Source organism: Streptopelia decaocto (assembly GCF_964273445.1).
Source record: "Streptopelia decaocto genome assembly, chromosome: 4".
Classification (NCBI taxonomy): Eukaryota; Metazoa; Chordata; class Aves; order Columbiformes; family Columbidae; genus Streptopelia; species Streptopelia decaocto.
Genome location: NC_138658.1, coordinates 25,620,151 through 25,638,472, shown reverse-complemented (window position 1 = coordinate 25,638,472; position 18,322 = coordinate 25,620,151). Strand labels below are relative to the sequence as shown.

Genomic DNA, 18,322 nt, shown 5'->3' with positions numbered 1-18,322 from the left:
TTGCTGAAGTCGAGCTATTTGTCTAATTTCAAATCTACATGAGTCCTGTTTTATAATCCCACTAAAAAAAAAAGTGTAACTGCAAGAGATTCTTTAATCGTTATCAGCACTGAATGGGCAGCATGGATTGTGTTTTACTCTTAGGTCAGTGGAAAACAGGAAAATATTTGGAATTTGGTAAGTTCCTTGCTTATATTTTTCCATATGATCTTAAGAGTTCTCTTCTCTTTTTTTTTTTCTGTCAAAAGAAAATGAAAACAAAAAAGCCAAAACAACCCCCCCAAGTTCAAAGACATACAAATGAATCCTTTACTATTTTTACAGTAATTTTTCTCCACTGGAAAACAAATTATATAAACAGACTTCTAAAAAGAACACCCCTCAGAACAGGGCAGGGGGAAGTGTTCCTCTGGTACAACTTGAAATAAAAAAAGTGGCACACCTGCCTCCAGCTGGTTTCCCTGCTACACATATCTCACGCAGCCTCAGCTATGTGAAGTTGCTTCCAAGTCAAACAAGTAGCAATTTTTAAGTAGCACCTAAAGAGGAACAAGGCCAGGCCTTTGCCAGCAAAACCCCAACCCCTAAAGGTTCCTGCTGCACAGGCTTTATTTTCATTTCCCTGACCCATTTGCACAGAGTTGTTAGTGATGGCCTGGCCTGCCTCCCTGTACACAGCAAACTAATAATAAATAGAAGGCAGCTGACACCCCAAGGCACCTGCAGCATGCTGAACACTGGGAGATTGTTCATCCCGCAGGAGCCTGTGAGGCCAGGAGCGATGGGTAAAGACTTCTCCTGCCTTGATATCTGCCCAGACACACGCACTCTGAAAGTCAACTAGGACAGGTCTGTGGGGCCCTGAAAGGTTTCTTGGGCAATTAATAGAAAATATATTTTTTTTTCTTTCTGTCAGAGGAAGAGCAAGGATGACCAACGTGTGAATAAAGGAGGCCTTTATGCAGCACTCCTGTTGTCACAGAGGCAGGCTCACTCAGAGATATCGAGTTGGTACAATATTTGGGCAAGTTTTGAGCAGTCCCTTTCACTGACTTTAAGACTTACTTTTATTATTCTAGTTTCTCAAGCCTCACTACTTATTTATTCATAAATCAAGTGTTTGCCAGGGAAAATACTTTGATAGCCTTCTGATGGAGCATGTACAGGAGAGCAAGCTGAAGGAAAAAAAAAAAAATCCAACACCAAAACCACCCCAAACCCCTTATTCATCAATGTTCATAGTCTTTTGAAAGATGAGATTATTGGGAAAAAAAGCTGCATTTCTTTTCACATATTTTCCAGGCTGAAATATTTTCCTAATTTATCTAATGGTTTACCTATATGATAGTTGCACAGTTTTTATACATTTTAGCAGGATGAATAGAAATGTATGTTTTCAGTGAACCAGCCAGGAAAGTGACTTGCATTTCTATGTTTCTTTCTGCGTGTTGATTTTCTACTGTATAATGGGTGAGTGGCAAAACCGTGATAACTTTTTCAAACTCTGAACTGACCTTTTATTCAGGTTTGCTGGCAATAGCTTTTGCTGTCTGACGCACAGCACATTGTATAACTCACAGGGAAGATTTAAATACAAAAATTAATAGCCTTGTTTTATAAATCCTTGTTTCAGGAAATACTTGAGCTGCAGGTTGATGGGGCTCAGCATACTGCATTGGAAAAGCAGCATTAGACACCTGTCATCATCTTCTGTAATTTCCCAGGCATCTATTGTTGGTCTCTTCAGGGAAGAGACAAGGACAGATTTTGGTGGAGTTTAGACTGACAGTTTTCTGGTTTTGTGACTCATGGACAGTTTTCCCAGGATCAGATTGCTGCTTTTACCATCAGCCAGCAAAAGTCCTTTAATAAGTGGTATTTTACCTTTGTATCTCCTTGTTGTGAGTGGGTCGTGTGCTTGTAGAACTGGAGCTTGTAAAGACTTGGTAGGATGTGCTTATTGTTACTGTACAGTCCTCTGGGGTTCTATCAAGACATGGTACAGAACAAGATCATTTCTCTGGTATATGTGAATGTGTCATGGCTATGGTAGTCTTGAGCTGGGAAAGACGCCTTTCCTGCCTCATTGAATGAGGCCTGGCTATTGGAATTCACTTAAAAGCTGCAGAAATTGGCCTCTGTGTTAAAAACAAGTAGCCCTTGCCAAACCTGTTGCTTGTGTGTAATGGGGTTATCTCAGTCTCTCTAGGTCTTGCTGTGGCTTTTCATGGGCTCCTGCACAGCTTTGTGTCCTAATAACAACATCCCTTACTGGCCCTTGGCCCTGTGCAGCACAGTGTGGGGCTGGAGCAGTTTACTGGTTGCTAGTGTGTTTTACTGGTTGCTGTCACTATGTGCTCGGGAGGACTTCTGTCTGGGTTTCCTTCAGATGCAGGAATAAGGACACTTTTTCTTATACGTCTTCAAGAAAACTTGGAAGATATTGTGTCAGTCAGCTTTTCTTCCAGTGATTCCTTCCATGACCTGGTAATGTCCCAACCTGGAGTTCTGTGTCCAGCTTTGAGGCCTCCAGCACAGGAAGAACATGGACCTGTAGGAGCAAGTCCAGAGGAGACCACAAAAATGATCAGAGGGATGGAGCACCTCTCCTGTGAAGGCAGGCTGAGAGAGTTGAGATTGTTCAGCCTGGGGAAGAAAAGGCTCTGGGGTGACCTTATTGTGGCCTTCCAGTATCTAAAGGGGACATGCAAGGAAGCTGGAGAGGGATTTATTACAAGGGCATGTAGTGACAAGACAAAGGGTGATGGCTTTAAACTGAAAGAGGTCAGATTTAGATTATACATGAGGAAGAAATTCTTCCCCATGCGGATGGTGAACAGGCTGCCCAGAGAAGCTGTGGATGCCCCATCCCTGGGAGTGTTCAGCGTCAGGTTGGACGGGGCTTTGAGCAACCTGGTCCAGTGGAAGGTGTCCCTGCCCATGGCAGGGGGGCTGGAATTAGATGATCTTCAAGGTCCCTTCCAACCCCAACTATTCTATGATTTTTGAGTTGAGACCATTTCTTTCAGTTGAGCATAGTTGAGGTTTCATATCAAAGTTACTATTATGATAGAACATCAGCTGTAACAATTATTTGGAATATGTGTGTATATATATTTGTGGACATGCAAGAACCACTGACTTGCTACTGACAGTAAAATCTGTGGCTATCAAACACAGTGGGAGCTGATGTATTTGAGGTTAAATGAGAGGAGAAGCTAGTGGTGCTTTTTTCCTTCTAGTTTATTTCACTGCTAAACTAGTGTTGGCACTGAAATGCCCAAAAAAAAGGCATTTAGCTGAGGAAGACAAGAACTGGTGAAAGTTTCATATAAGTAGAGCTCAAACAGAGATCAGCAATGGGGCAAATACTGAGAAAACGGTGAAACTATACAGCCATTTCAGTAGGTTTCATTAGGGACTTACCTGCTAGGCAGTTTGTTTTACCAAAATAAGTTTCAAGGATGCTATTTTAAAGGAACGAAATGTTGTGGAAGGTTTCGATAGACAAAATATCATTTCTGTGACATTTTCTCTGTTCTTTGAAGTCAGTTTCCCAGACTTATTCCGTGCAAGGCCATCTGTGGCTGTAGCAATGGAGCAGGTACTCAAAGGTGCTTTTTCCCCCATCTCCCCATAACAGGGAGCTGTGGTGGTCACACATTCCCTAAATCCTTTGTGCTGCCTCCCAGCTAGACACCACGGACAAGTTGTATGATGGGACTTGGCAGAGGGATTTGTAAGAAGCACCAGGAACTCAGTTTCTGTAGCAGGCATGAAGTGTCTTGCTGAGCAGCAAGAAAACCCCTGTTTTTCATTTCGCCTCCTATAGGACCATGGTAGTCATCATACGGTGATGTGAAATGTGCTGCTGTGGTGAACAGCGGGACTCAAGTAAGTTGCTTTTTCCCTTAAAGCATCCAGCACTCAAGCAAAGAATGTGACTCAAAAAGATTTTGTTCATTTGAGAGAGTGTAAACAGGCAGAGATGGCATTTCTGCTGGGTGCCTCAGGTATTCTTCCCTTAGTCTTCTCTTTTCATGGTGGATTTGGTTTTTATTTTTGACTTTGTGTTTCTGAATTTACTAAAAGGTTTGTAGTTTTAAGTAGGCTTAAACAAAAGCCTTTTTTCCCCAAATACATTTCTAGAGTGTCTGCAGTTCTCTTTTTTGATAGTTCTCAATTAAAAAGCAAACCCCCTCTTCCCAATCCTACACTTAAATTTCTTTTGCTTTTCTCCTCCCTCCAGCTCCCTGCACGCCTTTCCTTACACATACACAACTGCTTTTATATTTCTGCTTCTTTCCTCCTTATGTCTCTTCATTCTGTTCAGAGCATTACCTGCAGGAACTGTTGCTCATCGACATGGAGAGCTAATGCTCCTGTGCCAGAAAAATGCTAAAGCCAAATGCTGTGGCTACCTGCTCACTGCTGGTGCTGACTTCTTATGTCTTGTCAGAGCAAATTTTAGGTTCTGTGTGCATTTCTGGTTTTAATAAGCTCCTTTATTTTAATGCTAACAGAATTAATCTAAACTCATACTCTCAGCAGGCTGTTCTCAGCCAGAATATTGTTTTCAAACCGAGGTAAGACCCTGTTTACATAGATAAGCGAATTCACAGTCCATAGAGCTTCTTCCAGTCGGAGCAGCTGCTGAACACTTAACAGTAAGGACTGGAAAGCACGTGTTTCACATACATAGCAAACATTTCTTCTTCTGAAGAGTAACCAGTTTTGTTTTTTTTTTTTCTTGAAGAATTGGAAGCTAGAACATCTGCATCTTGGCCAGCCATTCTTTCCCACAAGCGCTTCTTTTGAACAAAAACTTAGGTTATTGTTTGTGTATGCATCTTGGTGCCTGTGTTTCTGAAATACGCCCAGAACCACACTGGGGGAAATACGGGGAACTGTTCAACAAGGCAAACTTTGTTGTGGATCTGTTGATTCGTGTCCAAGCCACTGCTATTGGGGAGTCCCACAGAGCCAGCCCCAAGTGCTGTCACTGTAGGTAGCACGACAGACGGGCTGCGCTTCCCGCAACTGTTTCTGCAGTGCTGCTGTTGTGAAAGTGCTGGTAGTGGCCAGAGGTGGAAATTCAGTGAGACAGGGTACAGGGTACCCATCTGTGAAAAGACTGGGCAATCTGTACAGCCAGGGATTGCTGGCAAGATATAAAGATGGAGGGGACAGGTGAGAATATTGGACGCTCATGGTCTGGACTTCTCAAAGAATTTATCCCCTGGTGACAAAGCACCACATTTTCCATATCTCAGTTGCCTATTTAAGTTATTGTAATAAGCGGGCTGCTTGTCTTGAATCCTTTCACTGCTTAAGTCTTAAAAAATAGAAATAAAAAAGGTACAGGTTGTGCATAGCAGTACTAGGGGTGAATCTAGACTTGAGTACCGGGCACGTGAGAGCAGCCTCATGCTGAGATCTTTCCTAAGTGCCTCTGCATTGAAAACATCCCCTGGATGCTGCATTTGATGCCCTTTGGCTGGCATGTAAATTCACAGAGCACAGAAGGTCACTAATAAAATTCTCGAGTCCTTCAGCACAGCAGTGTTCTGTTGACCTGAGTGAAAGCTTTACATTATCTCACACCCATAGTGTTGGACCTTGAGCAATAATTTTAGCAGCTCTGTGTTTTGCTCTCAATGTTATTCCTGTGTAACCAGTATGAACAAGGTCTCTCTGAACCACAGAAGAATTTTACTGTTTGATACAAGGCACAGTACATGTTGCTTTATATTATGGCATAGTTTTGGTGTCTACATAACTACATAATATATCCAAGAGTACTTCTGCATGCTCTGGTGTCCCAGGTTAGTACCAGGCAGTGCTCTGTGGGGCTGGAATGCAGCATTTAGGTGCTGAACATGGAAAGTGTATAGAGAGGCTATCTAACTCGGATGGTCAGAGCTTGAAAATAGTTTAAGTAAGGAAAAAAAACAAGGCAAATGTACATTTTTTTATTCATATGACTGTGCGTAAGGATCTCTTATTTTTATTTATTTTTTTTAATTTATATTTACCTTTAGACCACATCCTACTTATTTTGGGTGGAAGAGAAGAAAGTGGACTAAAGGCTGCTGTGCTTACTCTCAAACTCCTTTTTTTTCTTTTGTACAGTAATAGTCAGGTAAAAGATGCATGTTTCCCAAAAGCCCACTTGGCATTTTTGGGCACAGGAGAAGGAAACCAAAGTGATTTCAGATGTATTGCAAGTTTTAGAAACATTTCAAAGTTGCCATCTGTAAGAGAATGGTATTTCCACATTAAAATACAGGAATGCGTGCAGAGTGCATTCTAGGCTTGCTTTGGTGGTGGTTCAGTCTCTTGGCTAAGAAACGTATTTCTGCTGTACCCCCCGCTTCACCCAAAATCAAATTGTGCAGAAGGTAAAATCCCAATCTGTAAGTCTATGTTTTATGCTGTTTCCACTCCCAGCTAGCCAAAAGAACAGGTCAGCAATTTAATTCTACTTACAAAGCAGAAATGGTAAAAGCACCTGGTTTAAAGATACAGAGGTGAGGCTCTCTCTCTGACTGCTGTTGCCCACTGGTATTTCTATTAGATGTAACGTGATCTGCAGGTGGCAAATAAGTCCAAACACTATGCAACAAAAATAAATTGCTACTCATTAAAAATATATTTCAACTGGTAATGTATTTTACATCTGTCCCTTTCAGCCTTAATTGTGCTCATTCCCCTGGGTCCCCACCTGTGATATTGTCCACATGAAAAGAACTTCCTTGGAAAAGAACTTCCTTGTGAATTTGTAATTAACTCCTAAATATTGTCTGTCTTTACTTTCCCTGTCATCTACCTTCAGTTTGGCATGCTATTAAAGCACTTGCATTATGAGACTCTTTCACCAGACAGCAGGGCTGGTCTCTTTATATCCCTGTATATTGTCTCTCCTCAGCTACACCACACTTGAACACACACACACACACACACACACACACACACGTTACAAGAATTTCAAAGAAAGCTGAATCATGGCAACCTCCAGTTAATTTGCCATCGTGTAGGTCCCAGTTCAGCAAAACCCTTGGATGCAGTCAAAAACCTGCTGTAATTAATCTTTAGGATGTGTTCACAAACTGTGCTGAAAAGGTGCTGAAAGAAAACCCTGTATTAAGATCTTTTCTTTCAGAGTAGTAATGTTCGGCTCTAAGGATACAGGAGAGGTAAGGGTTTGGGGAGAGCTAAAAGTTTTCTTAAGATAATTGACACCCACACCTTTTAATCCCTAAAATGTTCCTGTTTTTATTCCCCCTCCCAGGAATTTTAATTGGCTTTATGAACAATGTTAACCCTCACTATACACTTTGCTAGCATAGGAAAAAACATTTGCTGCTTCACCTTGTGAAAAAATGAAGACATCCTTCTGGTATGTGGGCAGTTCTCACAAATGTGAGGTCTTTCTCAGGAGGCTTATCTGTATCAATAGCTTTTCTTTCATAAACAGCGTTACTCAGCAGACTAAATACCACAGGTTAGGCTGTCCCCACAGTATGGCAATGCAGGGCAAATGCTCATACCAGTTCCTTGAAGAGGCATGGAGGAATGATGTGTTTAGCAGCACCCTTGGTTCTCACCCTGGTGCTCTAACCAGAGAGGAATGATCCAGCAGGTGCAGAGTATTTCAAAGACCCAGATTTAGCCTAATTTTATTTTTTTCTGGTTATGTTAACAAAATAGGAAAAAATGCAAATTCTCCTCAAACCCAGCAAGTCTGATCAGCACTCGCTGGTGTCACTTGCAACCAGTCTTCTTGTCTTTGAAGGCTGAACCTGTCTCACAATGCATACAAATGTACTCCAAATGATGGGCAAGTCCTGGCATTTCAGTGTCCATGGTAAGGTCTCGTTTGGGAATCAAAACCAGATTTAGGAAACATGTTTCAATGCGTGAAGTAACATATATGGGAGTGAATAATTGGCAAGTGGTGGTTGGGGTGGGGTTTTTTTGGTGTTTGTTGTTGGTTTGGGGGGGTTTTGTGTGTGTTTTGTTGTTGTTTTGGGTTTTTGTTGGTGTTGTTTGTTTTGTTTTTTACAACTTTAAAGTTAACAAATGGAACTAGACCTCAAATAGGTAATATTTTTTCAGGTTTCTTGTGGTAATTGTTCTCAGAATAGTTTGTTTCCTTTAAAGATAAAGCTGGAAGGCCTTCATGGTTGCACAATGCTGTCCTTTAACCAGATGGTTTTAGCAGCTTTTGAAGCAGAGTTTGAAGAACATGCTTCAACTCCCAGGAAAACCCAGTAAAAAATCCATCTACTTTTGGGCCTGATTTTTTACCCACCTTAACTCCAGTGATATATAAGCAAACTGTAAGCAAGAGCTATATGTAATTTGTACCTCTTCTAAAATCTTTTGATATTCTCTGAACAGTATATAATGGCATTAAGATATGGGAGAATCAAGTCCGCAGTCGTCATACATGATGGCCAAAGGAAAGCAGTGTTTGTGTTTTTCCTGCCCTGAACATTTTTTCTGGTTTTCCTTTTTTTTTTTTTTTTCTTTAACGACACAAAGATCAGACACATCTATTTCATTGGACTGGATGAAGCAGTCCTTAGGTTGCTGTCCAAAGTACAAGCACATGCCAGAGGCAGGTGTGGATCTTCATGGTTGATTGAGTGTGTGCCATGAGCAAGAAGGCCTGTTCAATACATACAATATTTGTCAGTATATGGATTTATAGGAAGCAATGTCTACCATGGTGTACAACTTGCAAAAGGTTTGTAGTTTAGGTTGAGTACAGAAAAATTTTCCAAATATCATCCAAATTGACTGAACCTGTAGTACTTGGCGGGGGGGGAAAGAATACAGGCATTGAACTCAAAATCAAACACCTTAGTGCTTCAAGATTCTCCCTGTGCTGGAAGTACTCAGAAGTTCATCTTCCCATGTTTGTCTCCATCTAACTGTCTCACTTCAAATGTTTCTCACTGATAGCATAGGACTCATTTTTGGGCTGAGGAAAGTCAATGCAGATTTGGAGTTGATGTTGATGATCACTGCATGGGAGAGACAAACTTAATGGAATGCTCTGGTAAGGCTGCAAAATAAAGGAAAACACTGGTGGAAACAGAATTGTACAAATATTCCATGTAGTTAAGAGATGAATAAATGTTTGGATGAATTAGTTATTCAGAGTGGTTTGTCAGAGGTTTTTATCTGGTTCAAAATATGACAGGTATTAGTGTTTTCCAAGGTTCACATACATAGGCTTCTGATGAAAGTATTCCATCTCGAGCAGAGCAAAGTGTAGTTTCTTATACCTTTTATACTTTTGTCTATAGGAAGAAGACAGTGCAAATGGGTCTGGAATAATCAGAGCATTGGCATCCCACAATATTTGTCTAATATAAAAACATATCACTGGAGGTGGAAGTGAGAAGGACAGGCAGAGAAGTGTAGGATCCTATTCTCTTCCAAATCACAGTTTTCCCATCTTGAACTTTATCTACTTCTTCAGATGCTTCCCCATGGAGAGATTGATATTTATCCCCTGTAGATCCTTCATCTCCCTTCTCTGTTGATTTAAACATTCTTTTATGCCACCTGTGAAGAACTAGAGCTTTTTTCATATCATCTCCTTGAATTTGGACCTGCAGGAGGTAAATTCACTTCCCCTTCCACATAAAACCCTAGCTGGTAACAGATGGCTGTCAAAGCATTACCAGTAGCCTTTCTCACCTGCAAAGAGTCCTCAAACTGCTGGCCCCGTATATGCCTGTCCCTCAATATTGGAAGGAGCATAATGTCTGACCTCACTTCAATTGCAGTGGCCATATTTTTGAGATGTGTATAAATTTCAGAAGAAAATATGTATTCCTTATTCTTTTGGGTAAGTCACAGTCCCTGAGTACATCTAAGACTTTCTGAACCCCTTAGTTTGTGTCCCTGTTGCATATAGTGAAGGAACGTGTCCTCATGTGCACTTTCTGACTGGCACAATATGCGTTTTATGTCCAGCGAGAGAGATGAGTTACCTGTGGTGCTCTCAAAAGCATCGGTATCACTGGTTGTTTTCTGCGGGGATGTGCAGACTTTGATGGACCTAATTTATGGCTGAAGCAATTAGGCACAACTCTGGCTTTTCGCAAACTCACACATCTGTGTGCCAGTGCTGAAGGCAACTTTGCTGCTGGGATTTAATGCCTTGAAACTACAAGAATTCTTTGGTCCTTTGTGAAACCCCACTTCTGCCTGCCTCTAGCATCTGATGAGAAAAGCGGGAGGAGGAACTCCATGTTGCTAGATCTAGTCCAACTGAAGGATTATGTTCTGCTCTAACTTGCTCCAAATTGTAGTAATTATAAGTCAATTTATCCTAGTAGTAAGTAGGTTCAGTTGTTAGGCCCCAAAGCTATATGTAAGCGTAGCTTTCAAACCCCATCTTAGAGTTTCTACACCTTTCACTGTGTAATGAGTTCCTGAAATGTTACAGGTGGACCTAAAGCACAATCTCTGTGCTTAATAGAGTTTGTTGTGTTAGAAACACATCAGAAGAGAAATGAAGACACCTTTAGGAGAAGGTTTTCCTTTTCGTGGGTTTTATGGTGTTTTTATTCTCTCCTCAAGTTACTTTTAAGTCACAAGCTTTATCATTTTGGGAGAAAAGAGGGCAAATTTTTACAAGTCTTCTGTGAGTCAAAAAGGTGTGACACATTTAAAAAATTCAGAATAACTTAAGAAAATTCAAGCTGATTAATAATTTAATGAATGAATGCTCACAGGTGGTTAGAAATTAATCACAAATGAGGAAAGAAGAGAAACAATGTTGACAGATCAAAGGCCTTTAGTTTCGAGGAGGAGGCCTCAAAAGTGTACTTTTAACGTAGAAAGTTTTTGTTTAGACATTCTGGTTACTCTCTTAGAGTTCATAAAGCAATTTTGATGGTAGTCTCTATCCTTGCTTGTAGTTCCATGTTGATTTATATCTGATGATAGATGAACATTATTTTAGGAGATAGATTTTATAAGCAGAAGAGCCTTGAAAGGTAGCCCTCTATTTAACATTGCAAATAATACTGTAACATCTGCCAGCTTTCTGAAATGATCGGATCATACTGCGCAAATCAAGGTGTTTATTTAAAATTAGCTTTTCTGAAAGGCAATGAATCCTTTTTTCACATGCACAACAAACAGCTGGTCGTGTATCTAGGTGTGGGTGCAGCGTGCCATTGCCTTGCTGTGTGCTAGGGAGAGTCTTTTTTTTTCCTCATTGCCGCATATCTACCATTGCCTGGCTCTTCAGACACATAAATCAGGTGTTCAAAAGAAGGTCTGCTGGGGATAGGGAGGAGATGTGTATTTCAAGATGGTCAGATGTATTGCAGGAGATTCTTCTGGCTCTTCCTATCAGCAACGTTGATGGTACAAAATTGCCAAATGAGTAACACATGTTTTGATAGAATTAAATGTGAAATTGGAAAAGGAAACATGTCTCAACTATAGCAAAGGCTTGCCAGATAAACCATTACACTATAGAAATCTACTGCTGTTAAAATTAAAAAAAAAAAAAAAAAAAAGTTTTTCAAAAGTGTTCCATGTGGTATTGTTTCCATTTCCCCCATAATAAAAATTAAAAAAAAAATTGCTTGGTTTCAGTTGAGTAAAACCAAACGTGTGCAGCTAACAAATACTGTTATAACTCACCTACCTAATAACCTCTAGACTCAGCATTTAGTTTTTCTTATGGGGGTCTCAGGAGGCAAGAACCCTTCTGTCTTGCAAGTTCACACTCATCCCACCAGTTTGTTTTGCTTTTTGTGTTGTGATAGCGTGTGAAGAAGAATTGCCTTCTACCAACCTGTTCTGTGTTCAGCTGGAAAATAAACAGAGGTGAAGAAACAGAGAAGGAGTATAGAGTAAATGACAAACAGGGTTTCCCAGCAATGGGTGGTACAGGAAGCCATCCCATCAGTGCCTTTGTCCATGACATGCACCTCAGCAGCAATATTCTTCCAAGTGTTCCAGCCCTAAGGCAGAAAGTGATCTCTTGCAGCCAGAACCGCTGCTGAATGTGTCACTGTCCTCCAGGTGCTTCACTGCCACCTGCAAGTCACCTCTGACATATGTAGGTACAAAAGCTAAATGGGTAATTTATGGAGCTATAAGAACATGAACAGGAATTCAGGACTAGTAATTCTCCTCTTGTTGGTGTTCTGCTTGTAGCCATCCTGCTTTTGTCAGCTTTATTTCTAGGCAATCAGTTTTGTTTTGCTGTTTGTTTGCTTGTATTTCAATGATCAGATTTTTTCTCTGGAACTCATTAGCTGTTGGGAATGAAACAGTACAGGGGTTGCCTTGTGAAAGAGAGGACTGGCAAAGTCTACTGTGTTCTCTAGTCATAGCACAGAGTAGAGAGATGTATGGTAACCAGTTTCCGGTCCATCGTTTTTCTGAGAAGCTAAAAGTGTGCTGGGATTATTGAGCTGAATAAGCTTTGCTTTGGCTGTAGAGATGTATCCCAAATAAAATAGTATTGTCACCCTGCCTGCTTTGGTTCTGTAATTGGTGCAGGAGGGCATGTTGCATGATACAGGGTTTATGTTTATTTTTACTGAAATGCTGCGTGGCTTGTGTTAAAAATATGCTGTAATTTAAGTGCCTTAACTCCTGACAGAAGCCTGGTTCAGGTGAAGTTGAAAATGTTTATATAATCTCTAAAAATGTTTTTATACAGAAATCTATGAACATATGTATGTTTCTGTTGTTCATTTGTGGCTGTCTTTGTGTTTTCCAGTCCATTATCTTCATTCGTGACCGAAATTCTCATCGCCAGGAGGTGTCTGCATACATCGACTATGCACACAGACTGACAACAGATGATTTTGAAGTCTACTTCAGTGGGAAGAAAAGACTTTTACCTCGGAACACTGATCTGAGGTATTTAGCTTGAGTTGGTTTTCATATACTTGCATTTAGGCAATATATAGAAAAAGATTTAAATGTTTTTGAGTAGGAAGATAGCTTATGAAAGTGGGTTTCGCTGAAAGACAAGCACCGTAGATCAGAATCAATTGTGGAGAACATTTTTAAGAAATGACCCTGTGATGTTTATTTAGTCCAGGGAGTAAAACTTAACCAGGACATTTCAACCATCTCCTGTCTGAGCATCTCATTAGCCTGAGGAGTCTGTAAATAGCAACATGCTTTGATTGATAAGTGTGTACTTGTGGAGATACAACAGGTCAGAAACAGCTACAGTCAGCAATGCCAGAACATCTCCAGCTTTCCCTGCTCTCTGCAGAGTCCATGGGAGATTGCTGCCCTTTAAAAGTGCACCATGTAGAGAGGTCTGCTGTTGGCACGTAAGATGTTGTGTTACCTGTGACTAATGAGAAAAATAATCTGTGAGATTTTTCACTGAAGAACATGTTTTCCTTAAAATATATCCTGTGTCTGAGTGCCCAGAGATATAAATTTGAGGTATGTTTGTGTGCCTTTGTGAAGGCCAAGTTCAAGAGGCTTGGTGCAGCGAAGCCTGCAGTCAGATGGGAGCCTGGGACTGGGCTTAGCACTTTAGCAGTATGTGATGTGGACATGGACATGGACAAAGAAATGGGAAAACTTCCAGTGGGCTGGTGGTGTGAATTATTAGGGGAGTCTTCTCCACTCACATGTTCGAAGGTAAGAATGGTCAGCAACTAGCTGCAATGTCATGTGCAGTTACTGTCTCCTGGTAAAAAGATGTCCAGTATGAAGGGGTTACCACATTTTCTCTGTTTTCTGAGAGTGCTTTTCTCTAACAGAAATTGCTGCAAATACTGTTCAGTTAAATTCCTGTATGTCTTACAGAGAGAGAAAGCAGGAAAGAGTGTTGGAGGGGGCAGATGGGTTTTCTTACTCATTCCTGAGACAGCAAATGTCAATAATGACTGAATTAAGACCAAGAGTGAACATAGCATTGTGTCTGCTTTGCTTACTACATCCTTTCTACATAGTAGGATTTTATTAGGAACTCATAAATATGCCTTTTAGATAATTGTTGTCATACTTAAATGTCACTGTTGTATCCACTAGTTGTGCTTAGTCCTGATTATTCTGAGTTGAAAAAAGTGTTGTTTAACGTATGCTTCAATGTCTCCTTCCTTCTCTTGTATCAAAACTAGGGTACACTGTAAAGTCTTCCTGGGCAGTTCAGTATGTTCATTCCTTCTAGTGGCAGAATTATAACTTCAAGTGATATATCATTTTTCCTCTTTGTTAAAAAGAAAAGGGAGGGGGGCGTAGAGCATTACTTTTATATGGGGATTTATAACTAAAATGTAACCCATGCAAAACTGTACTTGAACTTTCTAGCTGAACATAAAGGGAAGTTCAGATAAAGCATATGCAGTGCTAGAAAGGCTAATTTATTCTATTTAAATATAAGTATGAATGTATGCACTGTCATTAATGAGGTTCATATACAGACATATAAATATGTATATATATATAACTATACCTGTATATACTGAAGTCTTGTTAGATTGTACACCGGCTAAAGAAAAACTCTTCACTTTACGGTTAAATTACGTGGTTCTTGATGCATTACATGTACAAATTGGCTTTTCATAAAAGCCCCCTCATGTCACAGAACATCACTAACCACATTTATGTATCCTGTACTCCACTGGAGCTGTCGAGCATCCTGTTTAGAATCAGTTAGGTGTCTTCAGATCAGCACCTTTCATTCCCACCATGTCTCTCACAGTTAATGCTGGGAATGTTATTGGACAGGTGGAGGACAGGTATGAAGAAGCCTAGGAAGAGATACTTGTCTAGTACTGTAGGCATTTGAAACTGATGGGTTCCCTTTAACCACTATTCCCTAGTTAATAGTTATAAACTCAACTAATAAAAGCAGAGGCCTTCTCAGAGACATTTGCAAGTCACTGCAAGTGCCCTTGGTCTGTCATAGATACCAGTGCTTGGCACGTATTTAAGGAGCATGCTTAGGTGGACAAACCCAGGAGAGTCATGGCAGTTTATTAAATGAAAGGAGTGTGTTAAGCAGTAAGTTCTTAAGAAACCTGGTCTGTAATTTAATCCATTCCCTCTCAGCTAATTTATGTAATCTGATGAGAAACAAGTGTAATACAATTTGTTCAAAGAAAATGGAGAATGTTCGCTCTATGGAACCATACCAAAAATGCTCTGAATGAGGAAGCAGAGCAAAAGATGAAAGTTGGAATGCCTTCTGTCTCATCAGCTGTTCTTTGAACATCTTGGTGAATGAGGATGAAATTAATGTCTTGCAGTAGAACTGTACTATTTCAATTTCGTGTGAACTCCTACCCTAGGTTTTCATTAGTTTTCTATGGCAGAATGCTAAATAATAGTATTTATGATACTGAATATTTTAGTGTTTTATATCCACACTTAGCTTCTGTTTGCAGTGTTTTTATTTCTTCTTACTAGTGTGCACAGTCTTTTCTAAAACAGAGCCAGGTAAGGAGCCATTTACTGTAGAACACAGGTCCTAGATTTTCCCCTAAAATAATGGTCTGAAATCACTTACTCATCAGCAGTGAAACTCGTTTGGTTTTGGCTCTGGCACACCTCAGTGTGAGCACGGGAAGGCCGGCATCTGGGGCTTTGCGATAATACATCTTGTCTGTGACAGAAGTGCATCGTGACACATGGGTACTCTCAGACACGGCATGGTGTTCTTAGGTATTGGCAAGAACAGTCCCATTGGGTTCTGCCCTTCTTGTCGTTTAGTCACTCTGTTTTGGCTGCAAGTGGGCGCAGCATTTGGCAGTCATTCTTTAACTGGGTCAGAATTCCCTCCCGTTTTATTGTCAGGTAATATTCTAAGATACCAACCGTTAATCTGTAAAAACCTGTAGGCTAAATCATGGCCAGCAATATGTTCCCAAGCATGGGGCATGAGGCAACTTCTCCTTTCCCTGCTGTACCCCAAAATCCGCAGGTCTGACAGCAATTTACTACCCTGCTTAGCCAAGTGAGAGCTGAGAGGGAACAAGTAGCATTTTCCCACTTTGCAACATAGGCAGCCTCGCCATGCCAGACAGAAGATGGGCAAAGAACTTCTTCTCCCTTGAGAAGCAGGCAGCAGGAGTCCTGCTGAGCCCCAGTTGAGCTCCAAGAGCTGCGACCCACAGACAGGGGGGTGGTAGTCCCAGAATCCAGCCCAAAGCCTCTGGAATTGCTTCTCCCATTCCCTGGGCATGCTCTGCAGCTGCCTGTAAATGGGTTGATTAAAAGAGACAGAGGTAGGAGGAGGTCACCTCCAAGAGGCAGCGTGTGCCTGTAGTTGATGACACTTGTTACTGTGGATCTCCTTCCACCTTTCAGAGAGCAGAATGTGAAATGGATCTTAGAGGAAAACAGGCTGGATTTTTTTTTTGTTGCTTAGAAGGGGGGTTTTGCAAATATAACAGGAGGTTGTCCTTGTGTTGAAAGATCCACACAAGGATTTCTCCAGTTGCTCTGGAGAAATTACTTCAGTTGGCTCTGAAAGAGAAATCATTTGGTAATTTAGTCACAGGTGTACATCTGCTGACCCTACTCATAATCTGTTGTTTGGCATGTCACACTGGCTACCCTAGCTAATGCAAGAGAAGTCAGCTTCTTGGTTACGTTGAATGCCTGAGCATCAGAAGCTCATTAGTGTCTCTAGTGATCAGATGCTATGGATATAGACCCTGAGTTAAATCCAGACTTCATTGCAGGGAAACAGAAAAACATCCCAAGTTTCCAAAATGTGCAGGCTCCAGTCTTGGAGAGGATTAGTCAGAATCCACCCCCTAATTTACAGGGAGTACCAAACTACTAGTAACAGTACAGTGCGAAAAAATTCAAGGTTGAGAAAAAAAAATCTCTGTTGGATATCCTAGTTTCGTAAGGACTCTGCCATGACTAATAGAGTAAATTCCGTTGGAATGAGAATGAAGCCAGTGAAGGCCAGTGTCACTCCAGGTGTGTCAGCTGGAACCCTTCTCTAGCGGCTGTTTATCTGTGACTCCAGAGTCTTTTCCTTGTATAATGGTATTCATCATATATGTGACTTAGTGTCCTGACTTACAAATAGTGTGGCCTGATTTTTGAAGATATTTTCAGTACCTACAGCTATTGTTGCTTTCAGCGATATTTATGGCTTAATCAGTCACTTGTTAGGTTCCTACTTAGGCGTGTTGCTGTCTTGTGTTCAGCACCTGGGATTTTTCATCATAGTCTTTAAACCTTTGGGAGATGACATGATGCCATTGTGCCAACAGGAGAAGTGGCTGTGCAGAAGTACAGGGAATCATTTTAACCGCAGCTTAGCATGCAAGGCAACAGAGAGCAAGTGGCAGAGAGATGCGTAGGTGGAAATGAGAGTACATTCAGACTTGATGTTTGCATGTGTGAGAAGAAAATTCCATGGCTGACAACTCAGTAAATGTTTGATTTGGAGATGTATATTTCCACATCTGGCTTGTATTTACATATAGCAAATATTACTTTCCATGTTTACTTTCTCTCTTTTTTTGCAATTCGAACTTCAATCTCTTAAGAAAGGTAAAGTCTCTTAAGAGGAAAGGTTGGCTTTTTACAGCTTTGAACAAGGTAACTGTATACATTTGAAATAAGGAAATGGAAAGTTGCTAAAAGTCCTAGGAGAGAACAAAATGGTAATGTAGGGGAAATGCTGTCTTTCACTCTTTGTCAGTGCAATCATACTGTCACTGGAAAGAACAGAACAGGACGAAAAACCTCTCAGAAAATACAGGTTGGCAAAGCGCTTGTCTGGAATGTGATTTGGGTTGGAGCTTCTGTGTGTAATTTGAGAAGCAGAAATTATTCATGACTGTTTACTTGCATGAAGACAGTGTTATGATGCACAGACAGATGCATAAAATAATCGGACCTAAACACGATAGCTCTGTCTCCTCTTGCTGATTCCCTGAAAATAAAGGGAACTATTTTGCAGTTCTTCCATGTGCATTCACTCATTCAAAGGGAGTGCTGCAGGTTACAAGATCAAATCCTCTTTAATGTGCCTTACTTAGCCATGGATCTTCCCACAAGCCTCAGTTCTCTCTTATCGTGGACCAGAATGATACTGAATTAATTTTTGCAATGCTGACAATAGATGTGTGCTGGTGCTGTCAGACTGGTTTATATCAAGCTCTTCTAAATCATCCCATTGTTTAAGATCTGTCAGTCAATGTGCTGCAAAAACAGCCACATCTCAGCCCACATCGCAGTTTGGAGAATGTGCCAAACCCTTTCAAGCTGCATTTTTAAAGGCCTCTTTAAGATGCCCACCAAAATGGTCTTCCTGGCATGGCTGCAAGGTAATTAA

At 40.8% G+C, this 18,322-nt stretch overlaps 1 protein-coding gene across 1 annotated transcript in view; it reads left to right on the top strand.

Moving 5' to 3' along the window:
* Positions 1–18,322, top strand: part of CFAP299 (cilia and flagella associated protein 299) — a gene marked incomplete at its 5' end in the record, with an annotated part of 227,455 nt that overhangs the window by 185,240 nt on the left and 23,893 nt on the right. Inside the window, one exon of the mRNA XM_082051216.1 lies at positions 12,770–12,912. Within this exon, the coding sequence (XP_081907342.1) occupies positions 12,770–12,912 (143 nt within the window). The remainder of the gene's footprint in view (positions 1–12,769; positions 12,913–18,322) is intronic.